General features: G+C 53.9%; 1 protein-coding gene across 5 annotated transcripts in view; it reads right to left on the minus strand.

The window, feature by feature from the left end:
• Positions 1-590: 590 nt before the first annotated feature.
• The window catches only part of DUS2 (dihydrouridine synthase 2), a 34,012-nt gene continuing 7,609 nt past the window's right edge, over positions 591-26,993 (minus strand). For all 5 annotated transcript variants that reach the window (XM_004600900.2, XM_055146083.1, XM_055146084.1 and 2 more), the window contains 14 exons: positions 25,270-25,315; positions 22,917-23,008; positions 21,720-21,763; positions 19,807-19,867; positions 14,997-15,044; positions 10,179-10,244; positions 9,931-10,001; positions 7,308-7,394; positions 5,886-6,054; positions 4,175-4,296; positions 3,042-3,191; positions 2,328-2,415; positions 1,303-1,376; positions 591-1,104 (listed from right to left, as the gene is read on the minus strand). In XM_004600900.2, the coding sequence (XP_004600957.1) occupies positions 867-1,104; positions 1,303-1,376; positions 2,328-2,415; positions 3,042-3,191; positions 4,175-4,296; positions 5,886-6,054; positions 7,308-7,394; positions 9,931-10,001; positions 10,179-10,244; positions 14,997-15,044; positions 19,807-19,867; positions 21,720-21,763; positions 22,917-23,008; positions 25,270-25,315 (1,356 nt within the window). In that variant the 3' untranslated portion in view covers positions 591-866. The remainder of the gene's footprint in view (positions 1,105-1,302; positions 1,377-2,327; positions 2,416-3,041; positions 3,192-4,174; positions 4,297-5,885; positions 6,055-7,307; positions 7,395-9,930; positions 10,002-10,178; positions 10,245-14,996; positions 15,045-19,806; positions 19,868-21,719; positions 21,764-22,916; positions 23,009-25,269; positions 25,316-26,993) is intronic.

Raw genomic sequence — 26,993 nt, forward strand, 5'->3', positions numbered from 1 at the left:
GGCCTTGGGCCCCAGGGGAATCCCCCCTCCCCAGAGTTTGGCAAGGGGGGAGGAGCAGCGTGTTTACAGCAGAGGAAGCGGAGGTGGCGGTGGCTCAGGGCAGGGACCTTTGGTCAAAAGGCCCCTCCCAGTAAGCGGGGGAGGCCCCGAGATGTGGTAGCCTGTGGTAGCCGTTTGTTTGCTTCTCACTGCCAGGAGGAAATTGGAGAGAATCTGCCACTTCCTTCCGGCCTCCATGGGATGGTGGGGGAGGGGGCAGTGGCGTGGGCAGGCAACAGTAAGGGCCCCAAGGTGTTGTCATCCACAGTCAGGGGGAACAGAGCCAGGAAGGCCCGCTCTGAGTCAGGTGCATCCTGGGGTACCACAGACCCGAGCAGTCCCCCAGATCTCTCATGAGCTGCCTCAACAAGTCCCTGGCTGGCCAGGATCTCAGGCCAGTCCAGGGAGTACAGAAGGAGCTGCCCTGGGCCTGCTGCCACGGAGCCACAGGACCGGCAAGGGATGTGCTTTAGGCAGCTCTGTGTGCGAAGGGAGGAAGGAATCACCCGGCATGAATCTCTGTGGGGCGATGTCCCAGGTTGTTACGTTCAGCCCAGCAAGGTGTCTTTATTACACTGTAATAAAGGTAGGGGAGGTGACACCTGAACGCTATTTGCAAAGAAAACACTGAAATTTGTGGGCATGTGACCTGCGTCCCAGCTCCCCCAAGGGAGATGGGCATCCTGGGACCCCCTTGGTTCAAGCTCCAGTGGAGGGCCAGGTCAGGACCCCTTAACTCATGCCTGATGGGCCAACAAGTTATCCTATGGCATCTGGTTCAGATCCACACACCGGCCCCTGCAGAGGTGACCAGGGTGGGGTCATGGTCACCGGCCTTCCAGGGGACTCTCTTCATCATCCCTCAAGGCCACAAAAGGCTTCTTGCATAACTCCCCAGGCAGGGCTGGCTCCTGGGCTCTGGGCTCCCCCGGGTCTTGGTCAGGAGTCTCCCGCTTTCGCTTGTGCAAAGAGGGGTTCTCCTCATCCAGCCGACCCTCAGGGAGGCCCTGGCTCCGCAGACAGACGATGGCTGCAGCCTGTTCCGCCAGTTTCTTGGACTTGTCCCTGGACAGACGAGGTGGGGATCAGCCGGGAAGGGGTTAGGCAGGCGGGCTGCAGGACCCCTGGCTGAGAGGCACAGCTCTGATGCCCTTAGCAGAGGGTCTAGGGTCACGACCCAGGGAGCCCACTATGTGGGGCCACCCTCCTGCCCTCCCTCCCAGGCCAACCTAGCTTCCGGCCCCCACAGACAAGGAAACTCACCATAAAGTGGACTGGTACTTCTGTTCAGCAACGGTCACGATGGAGCAGAAGAGACGGTCCAGAGGGCGCTGAGTCTGGGGCACAGAGCAAAGGCAGCAGGGGGGGGGGGAGCTACATGAGGGCACAGGCGAATAATTGCAACCACCCACCTTCCAGGGCATGGCTGAAGGCAGGCAGGGGAGCGACTGCCCATTGAGGCCCCCGTGAAGGGCGCCCCAGTCACCCGCCTCTCCCAACAAAGCTCCAGGAGCAGCTTCTAGGGAAGAAAGGCAGATACACAGTGACATCCAGGTGTCAGCATAGTTGTCCCTGGCGCAGGGAAAGGATCCCCAAAGCTCCCAACTGCACCTACGGAGCTTTTGCTCATGGCACTGGGAGGTGCCGGGAACCACTGAGAGAGGTGAGAGGAGACAAGAATGGAACAGGTGGGGAAGGCACATGGGCAGAGCGCAACCAGATGCTGCAACTGGAGGGCGAAGTAAGAGCCCAAGCCCAGAATCAGAAAAAAAGCAAAGGGGATGGAGACCTGTCTCATGCTCTCTGCTGACATTCTCGGCCTGATCCCCAAAGGCTGGGGAGCTGAGGAGTTCAGCAAGGGAGAGAGTTCAGATTACCACTGGAAGTGGCTAAATGAGACAGGGAGCCAAGACCCAGAAGGAAAAAAGCTTGCAGGCAAAAGCCAGTGCCAAGAGGCAGAGCAGCTTCAAGAGGACACGCCACAGCAGGGGGAGAGTGTCAGCAAATTTCCCTCCTGGAACCCTGATTCTGCGCCCCGTCGGCATCGCCTGGCCCAGAAGCAAGTCTGCAAGTCTCTCCATGCAAGCAACGCGGCAAACAGCTGGGCCAGGCTGAAGCCGCCCTACTGCTTCCACGCTGACTTCACTCGCAGGAAAGTGGCCAGAATCAGGCAGCAGGCCGTCTTTGCAGGGAACGGGAAGGGATGGCAGCTCTGCCTGCCCACAGCCGGCCTCCGGCCACGCAGGAGTGCAGCAAAGACAGGCAGTGGGCCAGAGCCAGGAACTCACCGTCTCATACACGGGCTGTGCCAACTTCTCCCTCCTGCACCACTCCAGCAGGCACATCTTGGGGGTGATCTGGGGTGAGTATGCCCTCCTGTGGAAGGAGGCCAAGCCCATCAGTCACCCAGCAGGGCTGCTCCTGGGCCTCGTCCCCCAGCCTCCCACATGTGTCCCACCCAGGGTCTTCCAAAAGGGAAGGTGCACCCCCAGGGCCTGGGAAAGAAGGAACGTCCAGAACTCTTGAGGCCCAGCCTGGAAAACCACCTTCAACCACCCAGAAGCCAAGGCCTCTCCCGTAAGGGTCAGGAGGGAGCCAGGCAGGGGGGATATGGGTGGTCAGAGACAGGCGGCACACACCTGCCAGGCCTGCACATGCCAGGGTGGCATGCTGTGGCCCTTATTATTAGTCCGTGATAAGGGGTAAGGGTGGGTGGGATCGTGGTCCAGCCTCCTATTAGGACCTTATCCCTGCCTGGGGCCACCCAACAGTCATGCCACACCCCTCCTGCCAGTGAGAGGGACTTTTCCTCTGGGCCTGTGGCTTCACGCCTGACTGGGCTTTTAAGAACTGTCATCCCCAGGTGTCTGCTTTGGAATGCTGAAAATTAGGAAAAACATCCAAACTAAGAAGACCCCATGAGCTCTATAAAATTGGGCTGTGAAGCATGTCCAGCCCCCAGCTTGCTGGCCCGGTCAGACCTAGGGCCCCTGTTGACCTACCGGTCAAATTTGACAGCCATCTTAATGACGCCAGGGGTGTCTCCAGTGGGTTCCTCGGCCTCCTCGGGGGTCCTGGCCAGGAGCTCCGCGCGCCGGGCTCCCAGCTCTCGTGTGGTCTCCTCATAGAAGGCACCCAGGCCAAAGGCCTCACTAGGAGGGACAAGCAGAGCAGGGCACAGCCCGCAGTAAGCACATCCCGGCAACAATTTCTGGGCCCAGGCCCCTGGCACCAAAAGGGGTGTCCTCACAGATCCCTGGCAGCTGCCTGGAGTGGGTATGTCCAGGGAGGACCTAGAAAAGGACCCAGTGGTCCCCTCCACTTCCTGAGCCTGGCCTCTGCTCAGAGGGAGAGAACCCAGCAGGAACAGGCACAGCCGCTTCCTCCTGTGGGCTCAGGAAAGACGGAGGATGTACGACCAAGGTGGCCCCAGCTTCCCACCCAAGCACAAGCAGCTAGGCCTAGCCTACACAGAGGCCCCCCGAGCAGCAGGAACAGGCCCCTGCCCTGGAGCTTACAGAAGCTGGGTCAAGCGGGGTGAGCACTGTGGAGAGAGATGGAGCCCCAAGGCCGGGTTTGAGGAGGTGCTGGCTCTTCCCTCCACAAAGGAAAGCTGAGGACAGTCACAAAGGTGGCTGCCCATGAGGGGCTCAGACCAGAGCCTTTGAAGGGGGCCATCATGGGGGTAGGAGAACACACCGGAGGACGCCTGGTATGAGCGCAGGCGTGGAGCAGAGAGCCTCTGCTCTCTGAGCCAGGGGTCTAGATGTCAACTGCTGGGTTTGGAGCAATGCCAGAGCTACAGGATCAGGAAGGGGTCTCGAAGGCCTAGTGACAGGGTGTGGCACAGGACCAGGCCAGTGGCCCCATTTTATACCCCAACTCTCCTAGTCACTGGCTCCTGGTCGCCCACAGTGGCAGGCAGTCCTGTGCCCAGGGAAACCCTTCTTCCGTGCCTCACTCCATCCTTCTTGTTCCTGCCCAAGTCCAACAGTCTGTGAGGCAGGGCAGGCCCGCACCCCTTCCTCCTCCTCATCTGCCCTCGGCAGTCGGGTCCCTGCTGCTCACTGGAGGGCACAGGACCAGCACGGGCAGTGTCTGCGGGGATGGACTCACAGCCCACCGCGCCTCTCACCAGATTTCCTGGGCAGACTGGGAGGCATGGAGCAGCCGTCCCCGAGGCGACTCCAGCTGTTCTCGCAGCATCTGGCACAGGCAGTACTTGGTGTTGGTGTAGTGGTTGTCATACTGCACCGCCTGGGAGAAGAGCAGGCCTGAGCCGTCCTGCTGCCGGGCAAGGTCGGGGGTGGGAGGATACAGCCACGCGACGACAGCAAGGAGAGGTGGGACCACCAAGAAGAGCCCACTGCCAGCTTGGCTCTGCGGACCCCTGGTTAGTGGCACAGCATCCCAGGTCAGGAGCTTACTCTGCTGGCCAACCAGGTCCAGGGGCACAGGGATTCAGTTCCCCAGGTGACCGACCACCAAGGACCTGATGCTAAGCGTTGTCAGGGAGGTCAGAGGGGATGGAGCCAAACCCTGGGGTGATAGGCAGCCCTGGACCTGGGGTGTGAGGCCTCAATTCCTGCCAAGAGGTCGGGCTGCCCTTCCCCCACCTGCCCGAGGAGACCAGGGCCCGCCCAACAGGCATGTTCGTGCGAGTTGCCCTCACACCTCCGTTATCTCTCCCAGCATCGCATCGCATCTGTGCTGCTGTTCTCCACACAGCAAGATGCAGGGAGGCAAGAGGGAGGACTCCACGGGACTGCTCGGCGATCTCCAGTAGAGCCTGCCGGGCTGGGTCCCCACCCCCCAGCCCCCACACCTCCTCCATGTCTCATAGTTCTCATAGCCCCATCTATATCTCATCTTCAGGCTGGGGCGAATGCCATGGCCTGCTCAGGAAGGAGCCCGGAAGGGGTGGGTAAACCCCGGGCGGCGGCCAGGCCTTGATGCAGCTTGTTTGGGACGCAGGCACCTGGCTGGACCACAAGCCACCCTGCCTCAACTGGAAGCCGCTCCCTTTCTCCGTGACAACACCGCTGGAGGGAGGAGCTGCCAGCGCACAGGCCGATCAGGCACGCTACAGCCCCTTTCACCCCATGAGCGGGCGGGTGCCGCTCTGCTGAGCGGGTCTTCTCTGCCCCGCACTGGCCAGGCCGCCACAAGTGCTGCACGGCTGATGTGGGCTGAGGCCAGCCTCCCTGTCTCTGGCTGACCCAGGGCCACTGGCCAACTGGGGATCACCAACCTGCTCAGTAGGATGCCTGGAAGCAAAGAGAGGAAGGCCAGAGCCCTGAGCAGGGAGAATGGAGGCCCAGCCCTCAGCCCTCCGCCCGGACCCAACAGTCTATCTACTTACATAAAATATGTATGTTATACGTAATATTTTATAGATATATCAATGATGTATCTACATATGTAAGTATATGTTCTTTCACAGGAAAATACCCCTGCCTCTACTACCAAACTCCAAAAAAAAAGCTTTTTCCTAAGAAGGGGGCTAAAGTTCCTGAAGCCAGAAGTAGCTCTGGGAATCAGCAAGTTTTCCGAAGCGCCTCTGCGCGGTGGGCAGGTGCGAGGTTCCTCAGCAGTCCCGGCCTGCGCCAGCCTCCAGGGCTCCTCCTGGCTGGGGACTCTGCTGCCCACTCCGCAGCCCGCGCGTCTTCCATGACACAGGTCCCACTGCCACTGGCACCCGTGTCTGCGGCTCTGTGTGATGGGGGCCTCCCCACCCGTAGGCCTTGGACACATCAGAAGTAGGAGACGGCAGGGACACCATCTCCCCCAACACCCAAGCGACCCCAAGCTCCGGGGTATGAGAAGGGGCTCCCCAGCAGACGTACGTATCTGATGTACTTCTCCATGACTTCCTCCAGCGGCCGCAGCCCCTCCCGGAGGAAGATGGACGGGTTCCACATGGCCGCACGGGCCACCATCACCGAGGAGGCTGCTGTGGCCTGGCGGAAGTCCTCGATGTCCGAAAACTCCTGGATGTGGTCGTGAGACCCACCACTGAAAACCAACATGGAGTGAGGGCGGTGCCCCTACCGTTCCGGCACTTCAGACCAAGGGCCCCCAACACTGGCCGCTCAGCGCATATGGGGCTTGGGCGCTGTAGGCGGCTGGAGAGGTCATTCCCCCACCAGCTCCACCGTGGGGTCCAGCACTCAGTGGGGCCCTGGAGCACTCAGGGCTTTCCCTTCCTTCCCCCTCAGCCTGACAGTAGTGGCAGCATCGCCTCTCCCCTGAAGGCGAGAGGGGAGTCTCTCAGGGCTGGACTGGCAGGAAAGCCCCCGCAGGAGGGCCGACAAGGGGGCACCTGACAGCTGCTTCTCACCCGGGAGAGGGAAAAGACAGCATGAGCGGAAGGAAGGAGGCCCAGCGCGGTCGCGATTTCCCTTCCTGTCACCTGCGGCCCCAAGGCCCATTTGGAAACCGCTCTGTCTTCTTCACAAGCCACTGGTGGCCTCGGTCCAGAGACAACCATAGGGGCCAGGAAGACCCTCGGGTGGGAGCAGCAGCAGCTGGATCTGGGGTCTTTGTTATGAGGGGGGCATGTCTGGACCACACCCAGCCGTGCTCAGGGCTTACTCCTGCTGGGGCTTAAGAGACTATACAGGATGCTAAGGACCAAACCCAAATCAGCCACATGCAAGCCAAGCACTTTAATCTGTACTTTCTCTCCATACCCCTCCACTCTCTCTCTAGCACCCCAGGGTCTTGACCAGCCCGTCCCTCTCCAAGCCCCGCCCCCTGGTCCACCCCCAACTCCTCCGCCTCTTTTTCCTTCCTGCCTTCAGGCTTGGCTATGCCACCAGGCAGGACCAAGCCAGATTCCTGGTGGATACAGACCAGCTCCCCAGTGGACTCTCCCACAAGCCTCTGGGCCATCACATGTACCTCCCAGCTGCCAGCCTCGGCCCTGGGCCTGTAGCTGCCCAGCAGGCTTGTTCAAGCCTTGTCTGTGACACAGCTCTGTACCCTGCCTCGGGACACCTCACCCTTCACCCTGCACACCCACCCCTCGACCTGCTTCACCACTATTTTCTTGCTCCCTCTAGGCCCTGAACACACCCTGCCTGCACCCTCAGCCGCCACACCCCAGAGACCAAGGACACAACTGGCACGGTGCATGTGCTTTCGGGCCAAGCCACATCCCCGGCCCTCAGGTCAGTGTCTAAAGCTCTCGGGCCTCGTCCTGCGTCTGTAGAGCGGCTCAAGGCGGTGCGCCAGGGGCGCACCTCTGGAGGAGGGAGGATGCTTACTTGGCAATGACAGGGATGGACAGGCTCTCAGCAATGGCTCTGATGGTCTCACAGCTGACGGGGTGCTGAGGTCGTTCCTCCCGCTTCCTGGAGATAAAAGAAGATTAGGGCCCGGGGCTGCGTGCCGAAGGTCACGTCCCAGTAGCAGAGGCTTGTGTTAGCCAACCCGTCTAGCCCAAACCTCAGGAAGGTCATGTGGCCGTCTAAGACAGAGGCCAAGCGGCAGGGGGCAGCTGCCCTGACGGTCATGAGGGACAGGCACAGCTCAGTCCATGCACGGAAGGTAAGTCCCACTCTCAGAGGCCCACAAATGAGGCCTGGCTAGAGGCGGGCCGGGGAAGGGAGCCCAGACCCCTAAGTCCCACCACCGCTCCCTGCCCGAGCTACAGGGCAGTGCCTTGAGAATACCGCCCTTACTGTCCTGGTCCTGCCTCCTCCAAACGACTGGGCGCAGCTGCCCACGCCAGGGCCAAGGCAGGCAGCTGACATTGAGGCAGGCCCCTGGCACGGGGCGGGCCTGCGAGCTGGGCACAGGGCATCACTGTCACGATGAGATACAGGGAAGATAGAACCACAACCTGGGCCTCTCCTGCCAAGGTGAGATGCACACAGCCTGGTTTGTGGGTGAGCTGAAGGATGCTGAGGTGAGCCCAGGCCCGAGGCACACTCAGAGAGCAAGGGAGGTATGACCCAGTGTGCACTGGCACGAGGCTTGCCTGCCTGTGTCCCCAGCAGGCCAGTCACCCGGCCTTCACTGCTGCCTCCTCTATCCCCTGGCTCAGTTCTAGGCCCTCCTCAACAGCTTTCATGATAGGCAAGTCCCTCAACTCACCCAGCCCTGTGTTCTCAGCATTTGCAGCTCCTGATAAAAGGAAGAGCATCACAGAGCCACAGCGTGCTACCTGCCAGCCACCGTGCCAAGGGTGTGTGGTTCCCACCCAGCCCGACTCGACAACCCTTGAAAGCAGCGAGCTCCTTCATTTCAAAGGAGGAATGTGAAAATGTGACAGTCAGAGAGGTGACAGAACACGGTTAGGGCAAGGGAGGTGCTCAGAGCTACAGTGCACGCTCCGCAAGCAGGAGGCGCAGGGTCAATCCCTGGCACCGCATGGTCTCCCAAGCACCCCACTGGGAGTGACCTCAGACAGCACCAAGCCAGGAGAAACCCCTAACACTGTCAGGCATCGTCCAAAAACCAAATCAAAATAAACTAAACAAAACACACAGCCTGTTCCAGAGAGAGCCACAAGCTCGTGTACGTGCATGTGTGTGTGTGTGTGTGTGTGTGTGAGCGCACTCTCCCTAGGAAGCAGCATGTGCGCGTGTGCACATGTGTGTCCCCTAGGAGGATGTATGTATGTGTGAGGTATCTTTCACTTCCCCCAACTGGCTTTGACCCACAGAGTTCTGCTTTTCTCCTGAACGTGGTAGTTCTGGGTTCTGTTCTCTAAATCCGTTGTAACATAAATAATCAGTCAATAATGGACTGTTCCTACAAGATCCCTGAGCCGAAAAGGAACCCAAAAGGGCCAAGTTTGCTATACTGGGATTTGGTAGAAAAGAAAAAGAGATACAGAAGCAAGCCTGACTGCACGGCTCTCAGCAGAGGGCTTGTGAGAGCTGGTAGTCCCACAAAGGCAGACAAGAGCCATGGCTTTAAAAAGCAGCAATCTGGGGGCTGGAGCGATAGCACAGCGGGTAGGGCATTTGCCTTGCATGCAGCCGACCTAGGTTCGATTCCCAGCATCCCATATAATCCCCTGAGCACCGCCAGGAGTCATTCCTGAGTGTAGAACCAAAAATAACACCTGTGCATCGCCAGGTGTGACCCAAAAAGAAAAAAAAAAAAGCAGCAATCTGCCCTTGAGTACCCCTGGGGAGTCCACGATGCCCCCCCCCAGCCTCCCAGAAACAATGGGAGTGACCCCCTATTGGGGCTAGAGCAACAGTATAGAAGGGAGGGCATTTGCCCTGCACTCGGGATGACCCAGGTTCCATCCCTGGTAACCTATATGGTCCTCTGAGTATCACCAAGAGTAATTCCTGAGTCCAGAGCCAGGTGTAACCCCTGGGTATCACCGAATGTCACCCAAAAAGCAAAAGAAACAAACAAAAACCGCCAATACTCTGGGATCATTCAAGGGAGAAAAAGTTAACTCCGTGTAGTGGAAGCAAAGAAAGACTAAGAGTTAGGGCTCTGAGGGCCAATGCAGCCAGAGTACACCAGGGAGGGCCCCTGCATTGCACCTGGCCAACCCAGGTTCCATCCCAGCATCCCCAGCCCATCAGGAGCAATCGCTGATCACAGAGCCAGGCATGAGCCTTGAACAGGTGTACCTCTCCCACTCCCCCCCCGCCGAAAAAAAAAAAAAGTCAGAGTTCTAAGGCCACCACTTCCTGGCTGTACGTTAAAACTGCCAACGTGTCACTCATCAGCATTTACACATCCTGAAACAGGCGCTTCCCCTTCCTCTCGGTCTCCGGGTTGGCTCAGTACAGCTCAGTGCTGGGCCCACCACCAGCAGAGTCTGAGAGCAGCAAGGGGCCGTGGCAGGGCGAAGCAGAGGTGAGAGAAGCTGGGTGTCACCTAGGGGACGGGGACTGAAGAAAGGCAGTCACTCACCTCCCGTGGACTGTGATGGCAGCAATGCCTGTCCCCTCGATCCGCTTCACCAGCCTTAGAGTTTCTTCCAGCTGAAGAGGAGGACCGCCAGGGTGGGTACTGAAGCCACAGAGGAAGCAGAGACCAGCCCCTGCAGTGGTGCTCAGCTCCACCCGCTGCTCCAAACCCAATTCAGCATCTCCAGAATCACTCACCCCGAAACCAGACCCAGATGGGAGGACCCCTCCCGAGTGCCCCACCAGCCTTACCGAGGGCAGGATGCGAATCTTACAGGTCACAGGTCTGCGTGTTCCTTTAACAAGAGTGCTGAGGATCTGCAGAGGGGACACAGAGCACCTGCCTCTCATGGAACCGCCACAGCTGCTCACAGCTGCTTAGAAAACAGCTACAGATCCACGTGTCTGAGAGTCACGGATCTGTCTGTGACTAGATGGGACCACAAGGCAAGGAGTCCCCCTTCTCTCCAGGCTCACAGCAGTGTACGCTCTTGGGGTGAACCAATGAATGAACCTGTCTGTGTAACTGCGGAGAACAGTGCTCCATACCCAGGGCAAACATCTGAATCACTGGGAAGACACACACTCCTTGGTTCCAGCCCAGCTCTCCTGCAAAGACCCCAAGGTGCATGCGCAGGAATTTAAAAAAAAAAGTGTGTCTAGGGGCTGGAGCCATAGTACAGTGGATATGGCACTGGCCTTGCACAAACAGCCAATCCAGGTTTGCTATGTATGCCATATGGTATGCCAGGTATACCCCGGCATACCATATGGTTCCCAAGCCCCTCCAGGAGTGATCACTGAGCGCAGAGGCAGGAGTAGGCCCTGGACACTGATAGGAAAGGAAAAGGAAAGAAAAGAAGAAAGAAAGAAGTGTTTCCCAAGGGCTCTGCCCAGACTCGCCCTCGTCAATGTGGTGCTGAGGCCCAGGCCTGGGCACACGCGTGGCTGCCAGCGTCTGCTCGGTCGGAAGGCCAGATTTCCTGAGTGCTATTCTAGGATCTGTCAAGTGACGGAGCAGGAAGGTGTGATAAGGCCTGGGCACTGTACCTCCAGCACCCCTCTCTTTAGGGGTGTCAGACATATAGTCACTGGACTGGCAAAGGAAAAAAGCAACATATTGAAAAGCGCTTCTTTGCGTGTTACTTGAGAAGGACCTTAAAGAAAGCTCAAGAAGTCATCTAGAAGAAGGCCTGGAGGGAGCAAGACCCGCACAGACGAGAGGAGAGTGAGATGCCGAAGGTGACACTGCGTATCTATGACACTATCTTCTGCTCTCATCAAAATGTCCCGCCAGGGAGGGTGGAGGGAAGGTGATCCCAGAGGCCCCTTCCAAGAACCGGATCCCTGCTGAGCAGAGCAGACACTGGGACGGCTGCTGCCAGTCTAGAGGGGGGCCAGAGAGAGCACAGCGGGAGGAAGTCTGCCTTGCACACAGCTGGCTTGGGCCTGATCCCCGGCACACATCTGATTTCCTGAGTCCTGCCAGGACTGATCTCCAACACCGCCAGGTGTGGGGAGCCCCCGACCCTGCAAAAGGTGGGGGGGGCGGAAGCAGAGCAATAGTACAGTGGGTAGGGCAGTTGTCTTACACACAGCTAACCTGGGTCTGCTCCCCAGCACCCATATGGTCCTGAGCCCCACCAGGAGCAATCCCTGACAGCAGCACCATGAGTAAGCCCTGAGCACAGATGGGTGTGGCACAAAATTTTTTTTAAAAATTATGTCAGGGGAAGGAACACTGGAAAGCTGTCTGCGTGAGCCCCTTCCCTTAGGGACAAACCGCAGCAGGCCCCTCCGGGAGGCTCAGCCCGAAAGGCTGGGCAGATGGGCAGGCAGACAGTTCACAGGCAGGCATAAGTGCCAGCGGCTGGCAGGAAGGAGCAGGTGCTGTGCCAGGAGGCTGAGCATCTGACGTCACTCTGGCAGGCCTTTGAGGGGCACCTTCCCTTTAAGGGGGAACCTGCCAAGTGGATCAAGATACACAATAAAGGACTCCAGACACAGCTCAATAGGCCAAGGTCACGCGATGCATGATGGAGGCCCGAGTTAGGTTCCTAGCACCACATGACCCCCAAGCCCCGGGAACAGCACTGAGCACAGAGCTGGGGGCAGCTTTTGAGCCATGCCAAGTGTATGTCAAAAATTTAAACAAAAAAAAAAGATTCAGGGGCTGGAGTGATAGCACACTGGGTAGGGCATTTGCCTTGAACGCAGCCGGCCCAGGTTCGATTCCCAGCATCCCATATGGTCCCCCAGCACCGCCAGGAGTAATTCCTGAGTGCAGAGCCAGGAATAACCCCCGTGCATCGCTGGGTGTGACCCGAAAAGAAAAAAAAAAAGATTCACGGTAAAGGGCTGGAGGTGGGCTGGAGGGTGGGGGTGATGGTTCCAAGGCCTGGAACGTAGACAGACTGTAGGCAGGAATCCACGGTTTGGCCATCAGGAGCAACCCCTGGGCACCAAGTTAGGAGGAGTGCCCCAGAACTACCAGGGATGACCCACAAAACAAAACAAAAAGAAATACAATAATAATTCTCACTCTAGTTCTACCCCTCAAGCTGAAATATCATTCATGGTTTTTTTGTCTTCAGGAGCAGGAGGACAGGGAAAATCTCCCTCCAGTGACGAGGTTCGAGTCAGGCCCAGCAGGGCTGAGGGCAGCAGCTGGTGCAGGGAAGGGACGTGGTGCCAAGGATCAAGCTTTGTTCCATGTGCCCCTAATCCTGAAATACCAAGTCTAGAAGGTTCTCTTGCAAACACTGACTTAGAAGGATGATGGCTGGTGATTTAAACATTGGAACAACGTCAGCTGGTTTGCTCCATTTCTGTTTTACAGGGCTTCCTTTCGGTATACTTTAACCACACAGCTCTAAGCACTTTCGTTGGTGTTTCTGCTCATTTCATGCGCATGATCAGGTCTAGGGAGGAAGTGAGAAACCGAGAGGCCAAGCCCCCGTGAGGGTCATGCTGAAGGGAAAGGAAAGCCAGGAACTATACATGCTCGGGCCAGGCCCAAGTACAAACTCTCCCGCATACCCGGTTCTCTGGGCTGTCTGTGTGACGGCCAGTGGGCAGAGGCCGTGAAGACAGGCCCACAGCTCGCCTCGGAACCCACAGGCAGACTCATCACCAGATCTATCGGCCGGCTGGCCTCAGCATTCTGGGCTGGTAGGAGGGCCCAGGGAGAGGTTGGCGGAGCAGAGGCTTAAGGGTAAGTAAGAACTGAGTCCAGTCCTGGTTTCGCCAAGTGGTAGCCATGACAGAGCACAGCGCACACATGGCACGGAGCTGCTGACGCTGCAGCTGGCGTAGACAGCGGCAGCTCATACTGGCAGTGCTCTCTCCCAGGTCTCTCTAGCCTGTGGGAGGCACTAGTAGGTTTCAAGCCCGGACTAGGAAGCAAGGTGATGCAGGAATGAAAAAACGAGGGAGCTAAGGGGAGCGAGAAGGAAAGGAATGGCAGACAGAGGGGGAAGTACAAGGAGAACGTGGTGCAGCAGAAAATATCACCTCCACACATCCTGCTCACAACCTTGGTTTGCAAATGTCAAGCTCTCCCCAGGGCCTCATAAGCCTGCTTTCCAGAATCACCAAGGGAAGGGGAACAGAGGAGACAACACACTGGCCTCAGATGCCCCGGCTGGCCTGCTCTCTGAGGCTGGCGAAGGGCTCCAGCAGGATGCAGGGGACCCTCCGCTGCTCACCAAGGCCCCTGGGAAAGGCCAACTGCCAGCTTTGTGGCCTGCCACCAACACACACCAGTCACCGAGCCAATCCCCACCCAGTCAGCCCGCATCTGCTCTCGAGCCCCTCTGACAGGTAGTCTCATGTCCAACTGAGTTCAGGTGAGCCCTGAGCTTTAAAGGAGTTTCCAAGTTTAAAAAGAAAAGTTTTGGGGGCTAGAGTGATAGCACAGCGGGTAGGACGTTTGCCTTGCACGCGGCCAACCCGGGTTCGAATCCCAGCATCCCATATGGTCCCCAAGCACTGCCAGGGGTAATTCCTGAGTGAAGAGCCAGGAGTAACCTCTGTGCATTGCCAGGTGTGACCCAAAAAAAAAAAAAGTTTTTCACTAAAAAGGATTTTTTTTTCTTTTTGGGTCCCACCCAGCGATGCACGGGGTTACTCCTGGCTCTGCACTCAGGAATCACTCCTGGCGGTGCTTGGGGGACCATATGGGATGCTGAGAATCGAACCCGGGTTGGCCGTGTGCAAGGCAAATGCCCTACCCGCTGTACTATTGCTCCAGTCCCAAATTAATTTTTTTAATAAATAAGAAGAAAGTAGTGTTCAAGACTGACTTACGGGTTCCCAAAGCTGACTGCATCTCAAACCCACTGAAAGCCTGCTTCGTTTTGTTTTGATTTGTGGCCACACACAGAAGGGCGACTCCTGGCTCTGTTGCTAGGGTCAACAACCATTGAGGCCACTACTACTGGAGGTGCTCAGGGATCAAACCAGGTCTCTTGAATGCAAAGCATGTACTCAGCTGAAGCTGTGCATATGGCAGAGAGAAAGAAAGAGAGAGGGAGAGAGAGAGAGAGAGAGAGAGAGAGAGAGAGAAAGAGAGAGAGAGAGAGAGAGTATGTGTGTGCATGTGCATGTATGTATATTTTTGGTCACATCTGGCTGTGTTCAAGGCTTGCTTCTGGCTCTGCGTAGATGGATCACTCTTGGCAGGGTTTGGGAACCATATGGGGTACAAGGAATGGAATCCAGGTTGGCTGGGTACAAGGTAAGCACCTTACCCCTGCAGTATCACTCGCCCCTAGGAAGCCTGTTTTTAAAGTCCAGCCCCCAGGGCAAGGAAGAGATGCAGTCAGTCCAGGGACCAGAGTCAGCATGGTAAAGCATTCATTGTCACCCAGCTGGCCATTCAGCCACCACTCACCTGTAAATCAGCTATTAGATACCACTCAGCTGTCACTAAGCTGTCACTCAGCCATCACTTCTCAGCCAGTGACTCTACCATCACTCAGTTGTCTCTCAGCCATCACTAAGCTGTCACTCAGCCTTTACTTAGCCAGTCACTCAGTCACTACTCAAACAGAACTCAGCAGATCTTACCTTCTCGATTTTGTCAGGGTCAGACAGCAGAGCAGCTCCCATTCCTCCCTGAGGGAAAACACACAAAAGGTCTTCTCACTCGCTGCGGTAGGACCCCAGTATGGCCATGGGTGCCCAGCATTTGTTCCCACACGACCAAGGGCTCCACGGGGAGAGGAAAGGAGACACAGTCACCCTGATCTCAAATACCAGAGGAAGACGAGTCCTGATCCCAGACAAAGCCAGGGAGCCATGCAGCCATGTGCTCTACAAAAAAACATATTTTCTAGATGCCCACTCCCAGTCCGAAGTCTTCAGTGTCCTCACAAACTAGAAGCCCTACCATCTGCCAAGTCTGGTTTATTTTTGTTGTTGTTGTTGTTTTTCCTTTTTGAGTCACACCCGGCGATGCACAGGGGTTACTCCTGGCTCTTCACTTAGGAATTACTCCTGGTGGTGCTTAGGGGACCATATGGGATGCTGGGATTCGAACCCGGGTCAGCCGCGTGCAAGGCAAACACCCTACCCGCTGTGCTATCGCTCCAGCCCCTCTGCCAAGTTTTTTTAAAAAACACTAAACCATTCTCTCTTGGGAATGAGCTCAGGCGCACCTTCTCCTTATCCTGCCCCCTTGTGTTCGGGTCCCACCAGCCGCACCATAGCCACTTAGAGGCACACAACCTACAAATCTAGTCCAGGCCCTTGAGCACTGCCGTAAAATCCTGAGGCCTCAGACCAATGTTCCCTCTCCCAAATGTCCTGAGGTCCCAGAGTTCAATCAAAGCCCCACTGGATGGAAACCAACAACCCATGAGGCCAAACAGACATTGACAATAACAGCTGCATGAAGGACCATGCAGCACAGCGACTGAACTGGAATCAGTCACATGCAAGGCAAGTGCCTTCACCCCTGTACTGTCTCTCTGGCCCCATCAGCTGTTGTCTCTTGCTGGGATCACTGATGATTTTTCCTGTTCCTTTTCTTTTCACCCAAGTTCTGGACAATGGTAAGAATTATTTCAGTAACAGGGAAGGGAAATCTGTAAATAGTAGATGACAGGGGTCAGAGCGATACAATAGCAGGTAGGGCCCTGCACATGCCGACCCAGGTTCAATCCCCAGCATCCCATATGGTCTCCTGGGTACTTTGGGGAGTGATTCCTGAGTGCAGAAGCCAGGAGTAAACTCTAACCATCACCAGGTGTGGCTCAAAACCAAAAAAAGTGGATGGCAGGGGTCCCATAAATAAATGCTGTCAGCACACCAACTGCACAATAATGACGGCTTGCAAGATGTGCTCAGAAGGGTCATTTCAGAAGCCAGAGCAATATAGGACAGTGGGTAAGGCGCCTGCCTTGCATGCAGCCAACATGAGTTCAATCCTGGGTGCCCGCTATGATCTCCTGAGCCACACCAGGAGTAATTCCTAAGCACAGAGCCAGGAGTAACCCCTCAACACGCCTGGTATGGCCCCAAAACCAGAAGAGTTCTGTTCTCACAGTTTCATTTCAGGCTTAAGGATGACATATTAGAATCAGCAGAAATCACCAGAGACTCGGCCAGAGGGTGCCCAGCACTGGCCAACCTCAGCCACAGACTCAAGCTGCGGAGGCCCTCAGGCCTGGCCACTCACCCTGGCTCACCCTGGCTCTGTCCGACCTTCACCTCATGCACAATCTGGTCTTTCCTTGTGAAATCACAGGATCTAAAATCCAGCCGCGCGGCTGGATTCTCACAATGGTCTTCTCAATTGGTATTTCCTTCCTGCCTTCCTATTGAACTAGTGTGTTGGGTTTTGTTGTTGTTGTTGGAATAGAACATAAAAAATTTTTCATGGCTCAAAGAATAACAAGACAAAAAAGATAAACAGTAAGACTCTCCCTAACAGAAAAGTGAGGAACTTTTCGATCTAGACATGATTTTTAAATATATGCTTTTTTGGGAGGAGGGGCTTGGTGAGGCACAGGCGTCCATAAGTCCCAATGCTCTGGACTTACTCCTGCCTCTGCTCTTAGGGATCACTACCAGCAGTGCTTAGGGGACCATATGGGATGCTGAGGATCGAACCCAGGTGAGCTGCATCCAAGGCAAGAGCTCTACCTGCTATACTCTCTCTCTAGTCCCATAAAATGTATATTTTAACTCCCTCCACCATGTGGTGCTCCTGTGTTTTTCAGCCAGTGGTCACCTGGTAGGTCACAGTGCTCACACACTCAGCTACAGTGCTCCCTGAGGTCTCCGCTCCTTTCACTGCAGGGTGGACACTCTTGGCTGAGGCGCAGTTATGGCTGTGGGGCTGACGGAGTTAATGCGGTACTCACACACATGCTCGCCAGAGGCCACAGTGTTAGCCCTGGAGCTCACACATCTCAGGGCCGTGAGACTCGCCCGGGTCACACCTGTTACTCAGACATACTTGGCTGCGGTACAGTGGGAAATTGCTTGTGGTACCAAGGATCACAGATGGCAAAGCTGCCCGGATCATGAGCTCAGCACATGTGGGGCACTGGGGATTTGAACTGGTAACCAAATGCTTGCCTGGCAGGTGCTTTAAGCCTCTGAACTATTCATCTGGGCCTCAACTTAAACTTTAGATATGGCTTTTGTTTTGATGCATAGGAGTAAAGGTTCAAATGCTCTGCAGTGAATGGTCTGGAATTTTGGTTGGATGTGCTCTGACTGGCCAATGCCAGTGTTGTGCCAGTGGCAAACTGTTCTGGGAAGCAATCCTGCCATGGATTTACTCCCTGTGCGGAACCAAATAATAACAAATTCTCCTTCAAAACCAGAAATTGTTAGTTTCTTGTAGGTGTTTCCAATGTAGTCCATGAAACCTCAAACTATCTAAATGTTCCTTTCCCATCTCTCATACATAAGTAGTAAAATAACCATATACAATTCTGTTTCTTGGTTCTTTCACTCCACAATACATTGGAATTATTCCAGTAATTCCACTCTGCTCCTTATATAACTTGGAAGCACAAAGGGTAACTCCTGGGCAAAAGAGCCTAATGTTTTCAACAGTGACTTAGAACACCTGTCCTGCAAGTGTATGGTCACAAGTCCAAATCTGGACTGAAGAAATAGTTCAAGGAGCACTTACTTGTTTTATATGCAGCTGACCCTGGCTTGACCCCTGGCACTAGAAATGGCCCCTGAGCACCGCCAGAGGCCACTTTGGACCATAAAGCCAGGATAGCCACTAAGCACTGCCAGGTGTGGCCCAAAACAAACGAACCAACAAAATACCCAAGATCCTATCTCCAGTGTCCCCCATGCACAGAGTGTGACCCAGCGGCTCAGCTGCTTAAGACTGGCAGCTCTGAAAACTCTGAGTTCAACAGAACCAGGAATGGTTGTCCTTCCCCGCGCCCCCCCCCACCCCCTTTCCCAATCTCCCTGAACTCAGCAGTCACGCCCATAAGCCGCCTCTGGTTGAAGCCAGATAATCTCATCAACGGCCATGATTCAGAGACCCATTATAAATCTCTCGGAAGAGAGCACATGACTCACCATAGCCATGCCGCCGGACCCCACACCAGGCTGTTTCTTTCAGGGCAACCCAGAGAGGGGCAGGTGAGTTCCCCGTCCCGCCCCAATGACCCTGACCCAGCAGCCAAAAACCTCCAGAACCACACTGCCACAAATATTCCAAGAGTAGTGCACCACATTTCATAAGGGTTAAAGTAAAAGGCACCAATCTTAGAGGGAAATATATTTTTACATATATACACGTATATATGTGTGTGTGTGTATATGTATGCACACATATATATGTGTGTGTGTATGTATATACACACACACATATACATATCTTGTCCCTGGGTAAAATACAATAATCTTCATGTGCTCTCCTCTAAGGAAACTTTTTGGATCAATTTCAGTGGTTTTTCATAACAAACAATACAAAATAAATTATCTTGGGTCTGCTTTGGGGCAGGGGTTGGGGTTCAGGAAGGAAACTGCCAAAATATGGTGGTGGGAAGGTGTAATAGGTGATGGGATTGGTGTTCAAATATTGAATGTAGGGGGCTGGAGCAATAGCACAGCGGGTAGGGCGTTTGCCTTGCATGCGGCCGACCCGGGTTCGAATCCCAGCATCCCATATGGTCTCCCAAGCACCGCCAGGAGTGATTCCTGAGTGCAGAGCCAGGAGTCAGCCCTGAGCGTTGCCGGGTGTGACCCAAAAAGAAAAAAAAAAAAACACAAAACAAATATTGAATGTAATCAAATACTGTGAACTACTTTATGAAAATAATAATAAAAATAAGACTGGCAAATCTGTTGGGCCATAGAGACAGTGCTGCAGGAAAGGCACCTGTGTTGCATGCAGGTGACCTGGGTTTGATCCCCGACACCTCATCTGGTCCCTGGAGTCTGCAAGGAGTGATCCATGTGCATAGACTCAGAATAAGCCCTCAGCACAGTCGGGTGTGACCCCAAAAACAAAAACAAACCAAACCAACAAAAACAACAACAAAAAAAATCAAAGACTGGCATCTCTGCAATCCCTGGTACTGCAAATGATTTCAAACAGCAGTACACATAAGTACATATAAGCACCACAATAGGGGTGCAACCCCCAGAGGCCCGGATGCATACAAAGCATGCTCTCCATCCCTCTGCAGGTGGGCAGGCAAGGCCCACCACTAGAGTAGCTTTAAGTGTCTATCTACTGTGCGAGCCCAGTGATCTAATTATATCCTTCTGTGCATCTCCCTACTTAGCGCAGATTTAGTCCAGATGAGGCACGGCACTTAGTCATCATGTCTCCTTCATTCTGCTTGAATCTGCGCCCTGTCTTTGTGAAGGCTGAAAAGAAATCCATTACCTTGGTGGAATACTCTTTTGGACAGCCCATATTGACGTCAATACCAGCCACATCATTTTCTCTGAAAAAAAAGAAAAGAAAGGAAGAAAATGTAATCAATATCCAGCAAGAAGGCATGCGGCAGTGCTCAGTAACCCTAGAGCATGTCCCGAGCCCGTGAACACGCCAACACTCACAGACATTGAAAACACTTGTCTCGGGGCCGGAGAGAGAGAGCCCAGCTGGATAAAGCATTGTCCTTGCACCTGGCCAACCAGGTTCAATCCCTGGCATCCCATAGGGTCCCTGAGCACTGCCAGGAGTGATGCCTGAGAGTAACTCCTCATAACACCAGGTATTACCCCGTCCCCCCCCAAAGAAAGAGAAAGAAAGAAAGAAAGAAAGAAAGAAAGAAAGAAAGAAAGAAAGAAAGAAAGAAAGAAAGAAAGAAAGAAAGAGAGAGAGAGAAAGAAAGAGAGAGAGAAAGAAAGAAAGAAAGAAAGAAAGAAAGAAAGAAAGAAAGAAAGAAAGAAAGAAAGAAAGAAAGAAAGAAAGAAACTGTCTTAAAAGCTCTAAGTGCTCTGTAGAGGAGACAAGAGGAATCCGTGGCAGGGGCTCTTCGCCAAGCACTCTGCTCCTCCAAGCTGCACCGGGTACAACAAGCACCAAGAAACAACCACACTAAATTCATCCCAGTGTTCCTGTCCCGACTCGGAGGGTGAAATCATCAGTCACTGCAGAAACGTGCTGTGAGCACAGGTCCCGGAAGGGCTGTTCCCGCTAATCTCCGGTGTACAAAGGAGCCCCACCACCACCACCTGCCGTCCCAGGGATGCTCGCAGCAACTACTGCCTGAATTCCCAGTCACCTTGACTGCAGTCAACAATGATTGGCCGGGGAGATGGCCCGAGGGGCCGAAGTGCAGACTTTGAATGCAGAGAGCCCAGCGGGATCCCCAGCACTGCACAAGTGCTCACACGCTGAGCACGGCTCAGATCAACCCCAGAGCACCAAGTCAGGAGTAGCCTCTCAACACTGGCCCCAAACCTCCTGCAAAAAACAAATCCTAGTATTTGCTGTTTTTTGGGTTTTTTTTTTTTTTTTTTTGCTTTTTGGGTCACACCTGGCGATGCACAGGGTTTATTCCTGGCACTGCACTCAGGAATTACTCTGGCGGTGCTCAGGGGACCATATGGGGTGCTGAGAATCGAACCCGGGTAGAGTTGCGTGCAAGGCAAACGCCCTACCCACTGTGCTATCGCTCCAGCCCCACAAATCCTAGTATTTAACATGTACTGAGCACTTGCTATATGTCACATGCTGCAAAGACAGTCATGTACATTATTTCACTTTCCCTTCCTAACATGCGAGTGGTTCTACACCCTAGATGAAGAAACAAAGTGCTCCGAGAGGTTAAGGACACACCGTGAGCAAGGAGCCAGGTCACACTTCCAACCTGGGTCTCTCTAACTCCCAAGTCCAACTCCTTAGACACCCACTTTTTTTCTTTTCGTTAACAGTACCGGGGATTGAGCCCAGGCCTTACACACACAAGCCTGCACGCCACCGCTGGGCTTTTTAATTTGGAAAACAGTAAGACTTTTCCTGCCCCCTGCTTTTTTGGTGGGGCGTTGGAGAGGCAACACCCAGCATCCAGAAGCTACGCCTGCTTCGGGGTGAGAGAACAATCGGCCTCACCGACACTGCTTGATACTTAAAAACTCAACTTCAGGAAAGTTTCCAGCAAGGGACCCTTAATCAGCACAGCAAAACAGGCCTCGCACAGAGGGTCTCTGGAAGCCTGAGGCCAGCCCTCAGGTGTCCCCAGGAGGGAGAGAAGCAGTGCTAAGCCTTGACACCGCAGGAGACAGACCGGGAGCCGGGAGAGTCGTGGGGAGCAGGAAGGTCCCGGTGCACCCACAGGCAGCACTTACACAAGCCTGGCCACGGCGAGGGCGCGCTCCGCGTCAGAGGTTCCCTGAAACACAAGAGGCTGGTCAGCCCCACCCCAACAACACACAGGCGCACTCACATTGTGCACACACACGACAGCAGCAAGTGGGGCACTCCTGGTAAGCAGCTGGCCCATGGGACGAGCTCCCGTCAGGGTCGGGATACGAACCTGGAGGGCCAAGAGAAGGTCTCAGGGCTGCAGTGACTTTCAACATAAAATGGACGGAGTAAGGCGTTTGCTGTGCATGAAGCCAACAGGGATCAACTCCCAGCATGACATGTGGCATCACCAGCACTACCAGGTGTATGCCCAGAGCCAGGAGTGAGCCCTGAGTACAGCTAGGAGGTGGCCGAAACCATCACCCCCACGCCAAAAAAGTAAAACATATAAAAAAAAGTTGATGAAGGGGGACAGAGAGATAGCACTGCAGGTAAGGTGCTTGCCTTGCACATGATTGACGTAGGTTTGATCCCAGCACTGCACATGGTTGCACAAGCCCCATCAGGATGATCTCTGAGCACAGAGCCAGGGAAAAGCCCAGAGCACTACTAGAGTGGTCCCAAAAGAACAAACAAACAACAACAAAAAAAAAACAGCTGACAAAGAAACATCTATACACCTACCATTTAGATTACATAATTAACACTGCTGTATCTGCTTTATCACGTCTACCCATTGCTATCAATTTTTTAAAAACTAAAACATCACTCAGGAGCTATTTCTGAAGACGCACCAAGCAATGCAATGCCCAAAGTAAGTAACACGGTCATTACAACCTTAACAAAAGCCTGGCAATTCTTAAGGAGATCTATTTTCCTCCTATTAAAAAAAAAAAATCCACAAGCTACAGAAAAACAAAGACTGTTATCTTGATTAATAATACTAGGGCTTCAAAATATATGTCATGCCAAACAGGCGTTTCCTAGCCTTCAGGAAATGACAGCTGAGACCGGAGCGCGGAGAGGCGGCCAGGGTTCCGTGGCCATGGCCTGTCTCCAGCAACACAATCACCCGCGAGCAGCACCGGGGGAAGTGTGACGGCAGATTCTTCGGGAAATTGGTGCTGTGCCACGGAACCCCCGGCAGTTACCACCAGCCTGGCAGAGGCAGGAGGTGGGAAATCCCGGAGGCTGGGTGAGAAATCCACGGGAGGGCTCTCGGCCTGGGGATCTCATACCATCTGGAAGACGACCCTGCTCTGCTCTCTCTCACAGGTGCGGAAGACCACCCGGTCATCAGGTGCGACAAAGTCCACAGTGCTCAGCACCTCTGCAAGAAAACACAGACCACTGAAGAAGCGAGGTCAGCCTCTGCCACAGGGGCCAGGAAGATGGCTCAGTAGGCAGCGTCTGATCAGCTGGTTGGAGGTCTGGAGTCCCAACCCCAGGGCCACACACGTGTGCTGTGACTCTGAGAGCTCTCTTTGAGGTCTCTATACACACACACAATGAAGACCAGAAGATGCTCCCACCCCCCCCTAAAAAAACCTAGTAAATAAAACAAAAATTTTAAGAGGCAGGCTACCCATATGGAAGAGAACCTGCACGGCTGACAGGGGAACAGGTCTATCCCACACATTCACTGTGTAAGAGAAATGACATCATGACCGCATGTGGAATCCAGTGTCATTACCCATCCACTGGGCAGATTAGAAGGTCAAAAAGGGCAGAGGGGGGTCGGGAGACAGTTGGGTTTTTGTTGTTGCTGTTGTTTGTCTTCGGAGGGGGCAGTTGGAGCCACACTGGCAGTGCTCAGGGCTTACTCCTGGTTTTATGGCCAGGGGTTTGCCAGGACTGTGAGGAACACGGTGGGTGGGGGTTGGCTGTGTGCAAGGCCAGCACCTTACCCACCATCCTCTCTCTCCGTAGATCTTCTGGAGGGTTAGAACACATGCCTGGTACACAGAGGTTTCTGGGTTCGATCTTTGACATCACATGGCCTTCCTAGAACCACCAGGTCTAGACCTAATGGGTGACCGCCTAGACGGGGCCTCCTCAATAATGCTTTTTTGGGGTGAGGGAAGGCCCTCTTTCCTGAAAAAGGGGTGAAGTAAAGGAAATGCCATGGAGAGGTACCGACATGGCTTATAACTGGCATTAAGCAGCCTGAGAGCACTGCACATGCTTAATATGTTTAAGCATATTACTTTACTTACACATCAAAATTTTGGTAACCCCTCTCCCCATTAAAAGATGAGTGGAATCAAGGGTTGGAGAGATAGTACAGAGGTTAGGGCACTTGTCATGCACGCGGCTAACCCAGGTTCGATCTCCAGCATCCCATATGATCCCCTGAGTGCAGAGCCAGAAGTAATCCTGAGCATTGCTGGGTGTGGCCCAAAAAACATAAATAAATAAGACATTGGTGAAATCACTTCTGACAGTCATTGATTTTTACATTAGTACTGACGGGGGAAAGTTCTTAGGAGAAAAATAAGGACAAGAGCTGGAGAGAGAGGGGAAAAAAAAAGAGCTGGAGAGATAGTACCAGAAATAAGGCCTTGCATCCCACAGACCCTGGCTCAAATCCTAGGCACCAGGCTGGAGTAATAGCACAGCAAGCAGGACACCTGCCTTGCACATGGCCAACCCGGGTTCAATCCCCAGCATTCTATTTGGTACCCCCAGTCCCACTAGGAGTGATCCCTGAGCATAGAGCCAGGGGTAGGCCCTGAGCATAGCCAGGTATGGACCCCAAAACATAACCAAGAAAGATGAATCCTGGCCCCACATATAGTCCATAGCCAGGGTTCACTTCTGAGTATAAGCCAGGACTAGCCACTGAAGGCCTTTGGGTATGACCCAACAACCATGCCCCCCCCACCCCATAAAAGAGAAAAATATGTGTACTATGATCGCAAGGAGAAAAGGTGAGAGGACATATGTGTATGCTCTGTGTGCGTATGTGCATGTGTGTATAAACATTTACTACTTCTTGATGTGCCAGGGATGAAGCCCAGGGCTTTACACATGTAAGCAGTACACCATACAAATTAGCAAAATCCATTTAATATGTTTATAAATACACATCACTAAGCACCGTAGTAGCACTGTCATCCCGTTGTTCATCGATTTGCTCGAGCGGGCACCAGTAACGTCTCCATTGTGAGACTTGTTGTTACTGTTTTTGGCATATCGAATATGCCATGGGGAGCTTGCCAGGCTCTGCCATGTGGGCGGGATACTCTCAGTAGTTTGCCGGGCTCTCCGAGAGGGATGAAGGAATGGAACCCAGGTCGGCTGTGTACAAGGCAAACACCCAACCCGCTGTGCTATCGCTCCAGTCCACACACCACTAAAGGTTTAAAAATGAAGCCTAGGGGCTGGAGCAATAGCACAGCGGGTAGGGCGTTTGCCTTGCACATGGCTGACCCAGGTACGATTCCCATCATCCCATATGGTCCCCTGAGCACCGCCAGGGTAATTCATTCAATTATGGGATATGGGGACTTTCATTTTCTGGATCATATAGGTTCCTACTATTGATTCGTAACACAAAGAAAACAGCTCTGGGCCCAGAGCTGCACTCACCATTGACAACTCTCCTGCACTGAAGCATCTTGAGGTCAATCAGCTCCTGCCAAGAAAGCAGAGGGCGCTCGTCAGTCCTGAACTCCAAAAAACCAACTGGCCTGAAGCTCCAGTACCAACCACACTCGCCTGGCTAGCAGGGACCCCCCCAACAACCCCCCAAGTGATCCTCATTCTAATGTTCTTTGTAGGGACTTTGAGGACATTTGGGTAAGGGGTACACAGAGCCAGAGAGAACAGCCTAGAATGTGAACTCCTGAACAGTTCCCTTACCTACTCTTTTCAGCTCCAGTCCATGTCCCCAAAGACCCTCCTCCACCTCAACAAAGCAAAAAAAAAAAAAAAAAAAAAAAGGTTGGTGGGGAGGAGCTCCCAGAAAACAACCATGGGCCAGAGAGGCCTCACGAACAGAAGAACAATGAGGAAGATTTTCGATCTACTTCAAGAGGCCTAAACCCAGCCCGCGTGGGTCACACCAGGACATGAAAGGCACTGTAACTCAGCTTTGGAGATCTTCAAACAGACATAGGAAAGACTGATGGGGGAGTGGGGGAAGGTGTTCCAAATGGGCTTCATAAAAATGAAGGGGAAGTGCACATCTTCTGCAAGAGTGAGGCTCTCTACTGGGCAGGAGGCAAGATGCTCAGTGCAGGAGCACTTCAGCAGACTAGCACGACGGACAGTGAACCAGTCCTGTCTACATGCCCGGAGTTAATGCCAGGGATTCTGGGGGATCCAGAAGGTAAGAAGAGACTCAGTCCACGTGCTCAGTCCCAGTCTGAATTCCCAGGAGCTCCAGCAAGTCCCAAGAGCAGCCAGGGGGAAACCAGCACCTTTTCTCTCTTTCTTCCTTCTGTTTTTCTGGCCACACCAGGGGGGCTAGGGATCACTCCTGATGGTACTTAGGGGACCATATGCAGTGCCAAGGATTGAACAGGATCAGCCATATGCAAGGCAAGCAATTTAAGCCCTGTACTATCGCTATGGCCCAGAACATGATATTATAATAGATATTTCTATTAGAAATTATATAAATGAGGCCAGAGCAATAGTATAGCAGGTAGGGGGCTTGTGCTGCATGCAGCCAACCCAGGTTCAATCACATTCCGGTATCTCATATGTTCCTCAAGTATTGCCAGGAGAGATTCCTGAGCACAGAGATAGGAGTAAGCCTGAGTACTGCCAGGTGTTGCAAAAACAAACAAAAAAGATATAAAAAAAACCAATGGGAAGAGGGGGAAAATGGGGGGGGGCGCCAGACAGTAGAGCAGATAAGGTGTTTGCCTCGCCCCCACCCAGCCCCACACAGTGCCCCTGCACTACCAGGAGTGAGCCCTGAAAACACAGCAAGGAGTAAGCCCTGAGCTCAGCCAGGGATGGACGACAAACCAAGAGGAGGAAAAACAAGAAAAAAACGAGGCTTCAAAGAGGTATTTGAACACCAATGTTCATTGTAGCACTATTCACAATAACCAACAATCCAAACAGCCACTGACAGATGAGTAATATACAAAATGTACCCTGGACATAAAAGGGCTATTCATCCCGTGTCACACATCTAACCTGGATGAACCCTGAGGCCACTACGCGAAGTGAAATACCTCAGAAAGACCAGGTCCCATGTGCCCACAGGCACGGCAGGAGTTAAAGGAGTCAACACACAGACCCAGAGCGCACAATGGAGCGACAAGGGGTGGGGGGTGGGGAAGAGCAGTGAGTGGCTG

Source organism: Sorex araneus, chromosome 8, assembly GCF_027595985.1.
Source record: "Sorex araneus isolate mSorAra2 chromosome 8, mSorAra2.pri, whole genome shotgun sequence".
In the NCBI taxonomy this organism is placed as follows: Eukaryota; Metazoa; Chordata; class Mammalia; order Eulipotyphla; family Soricidae; genus Sorex; species Sorex araneus.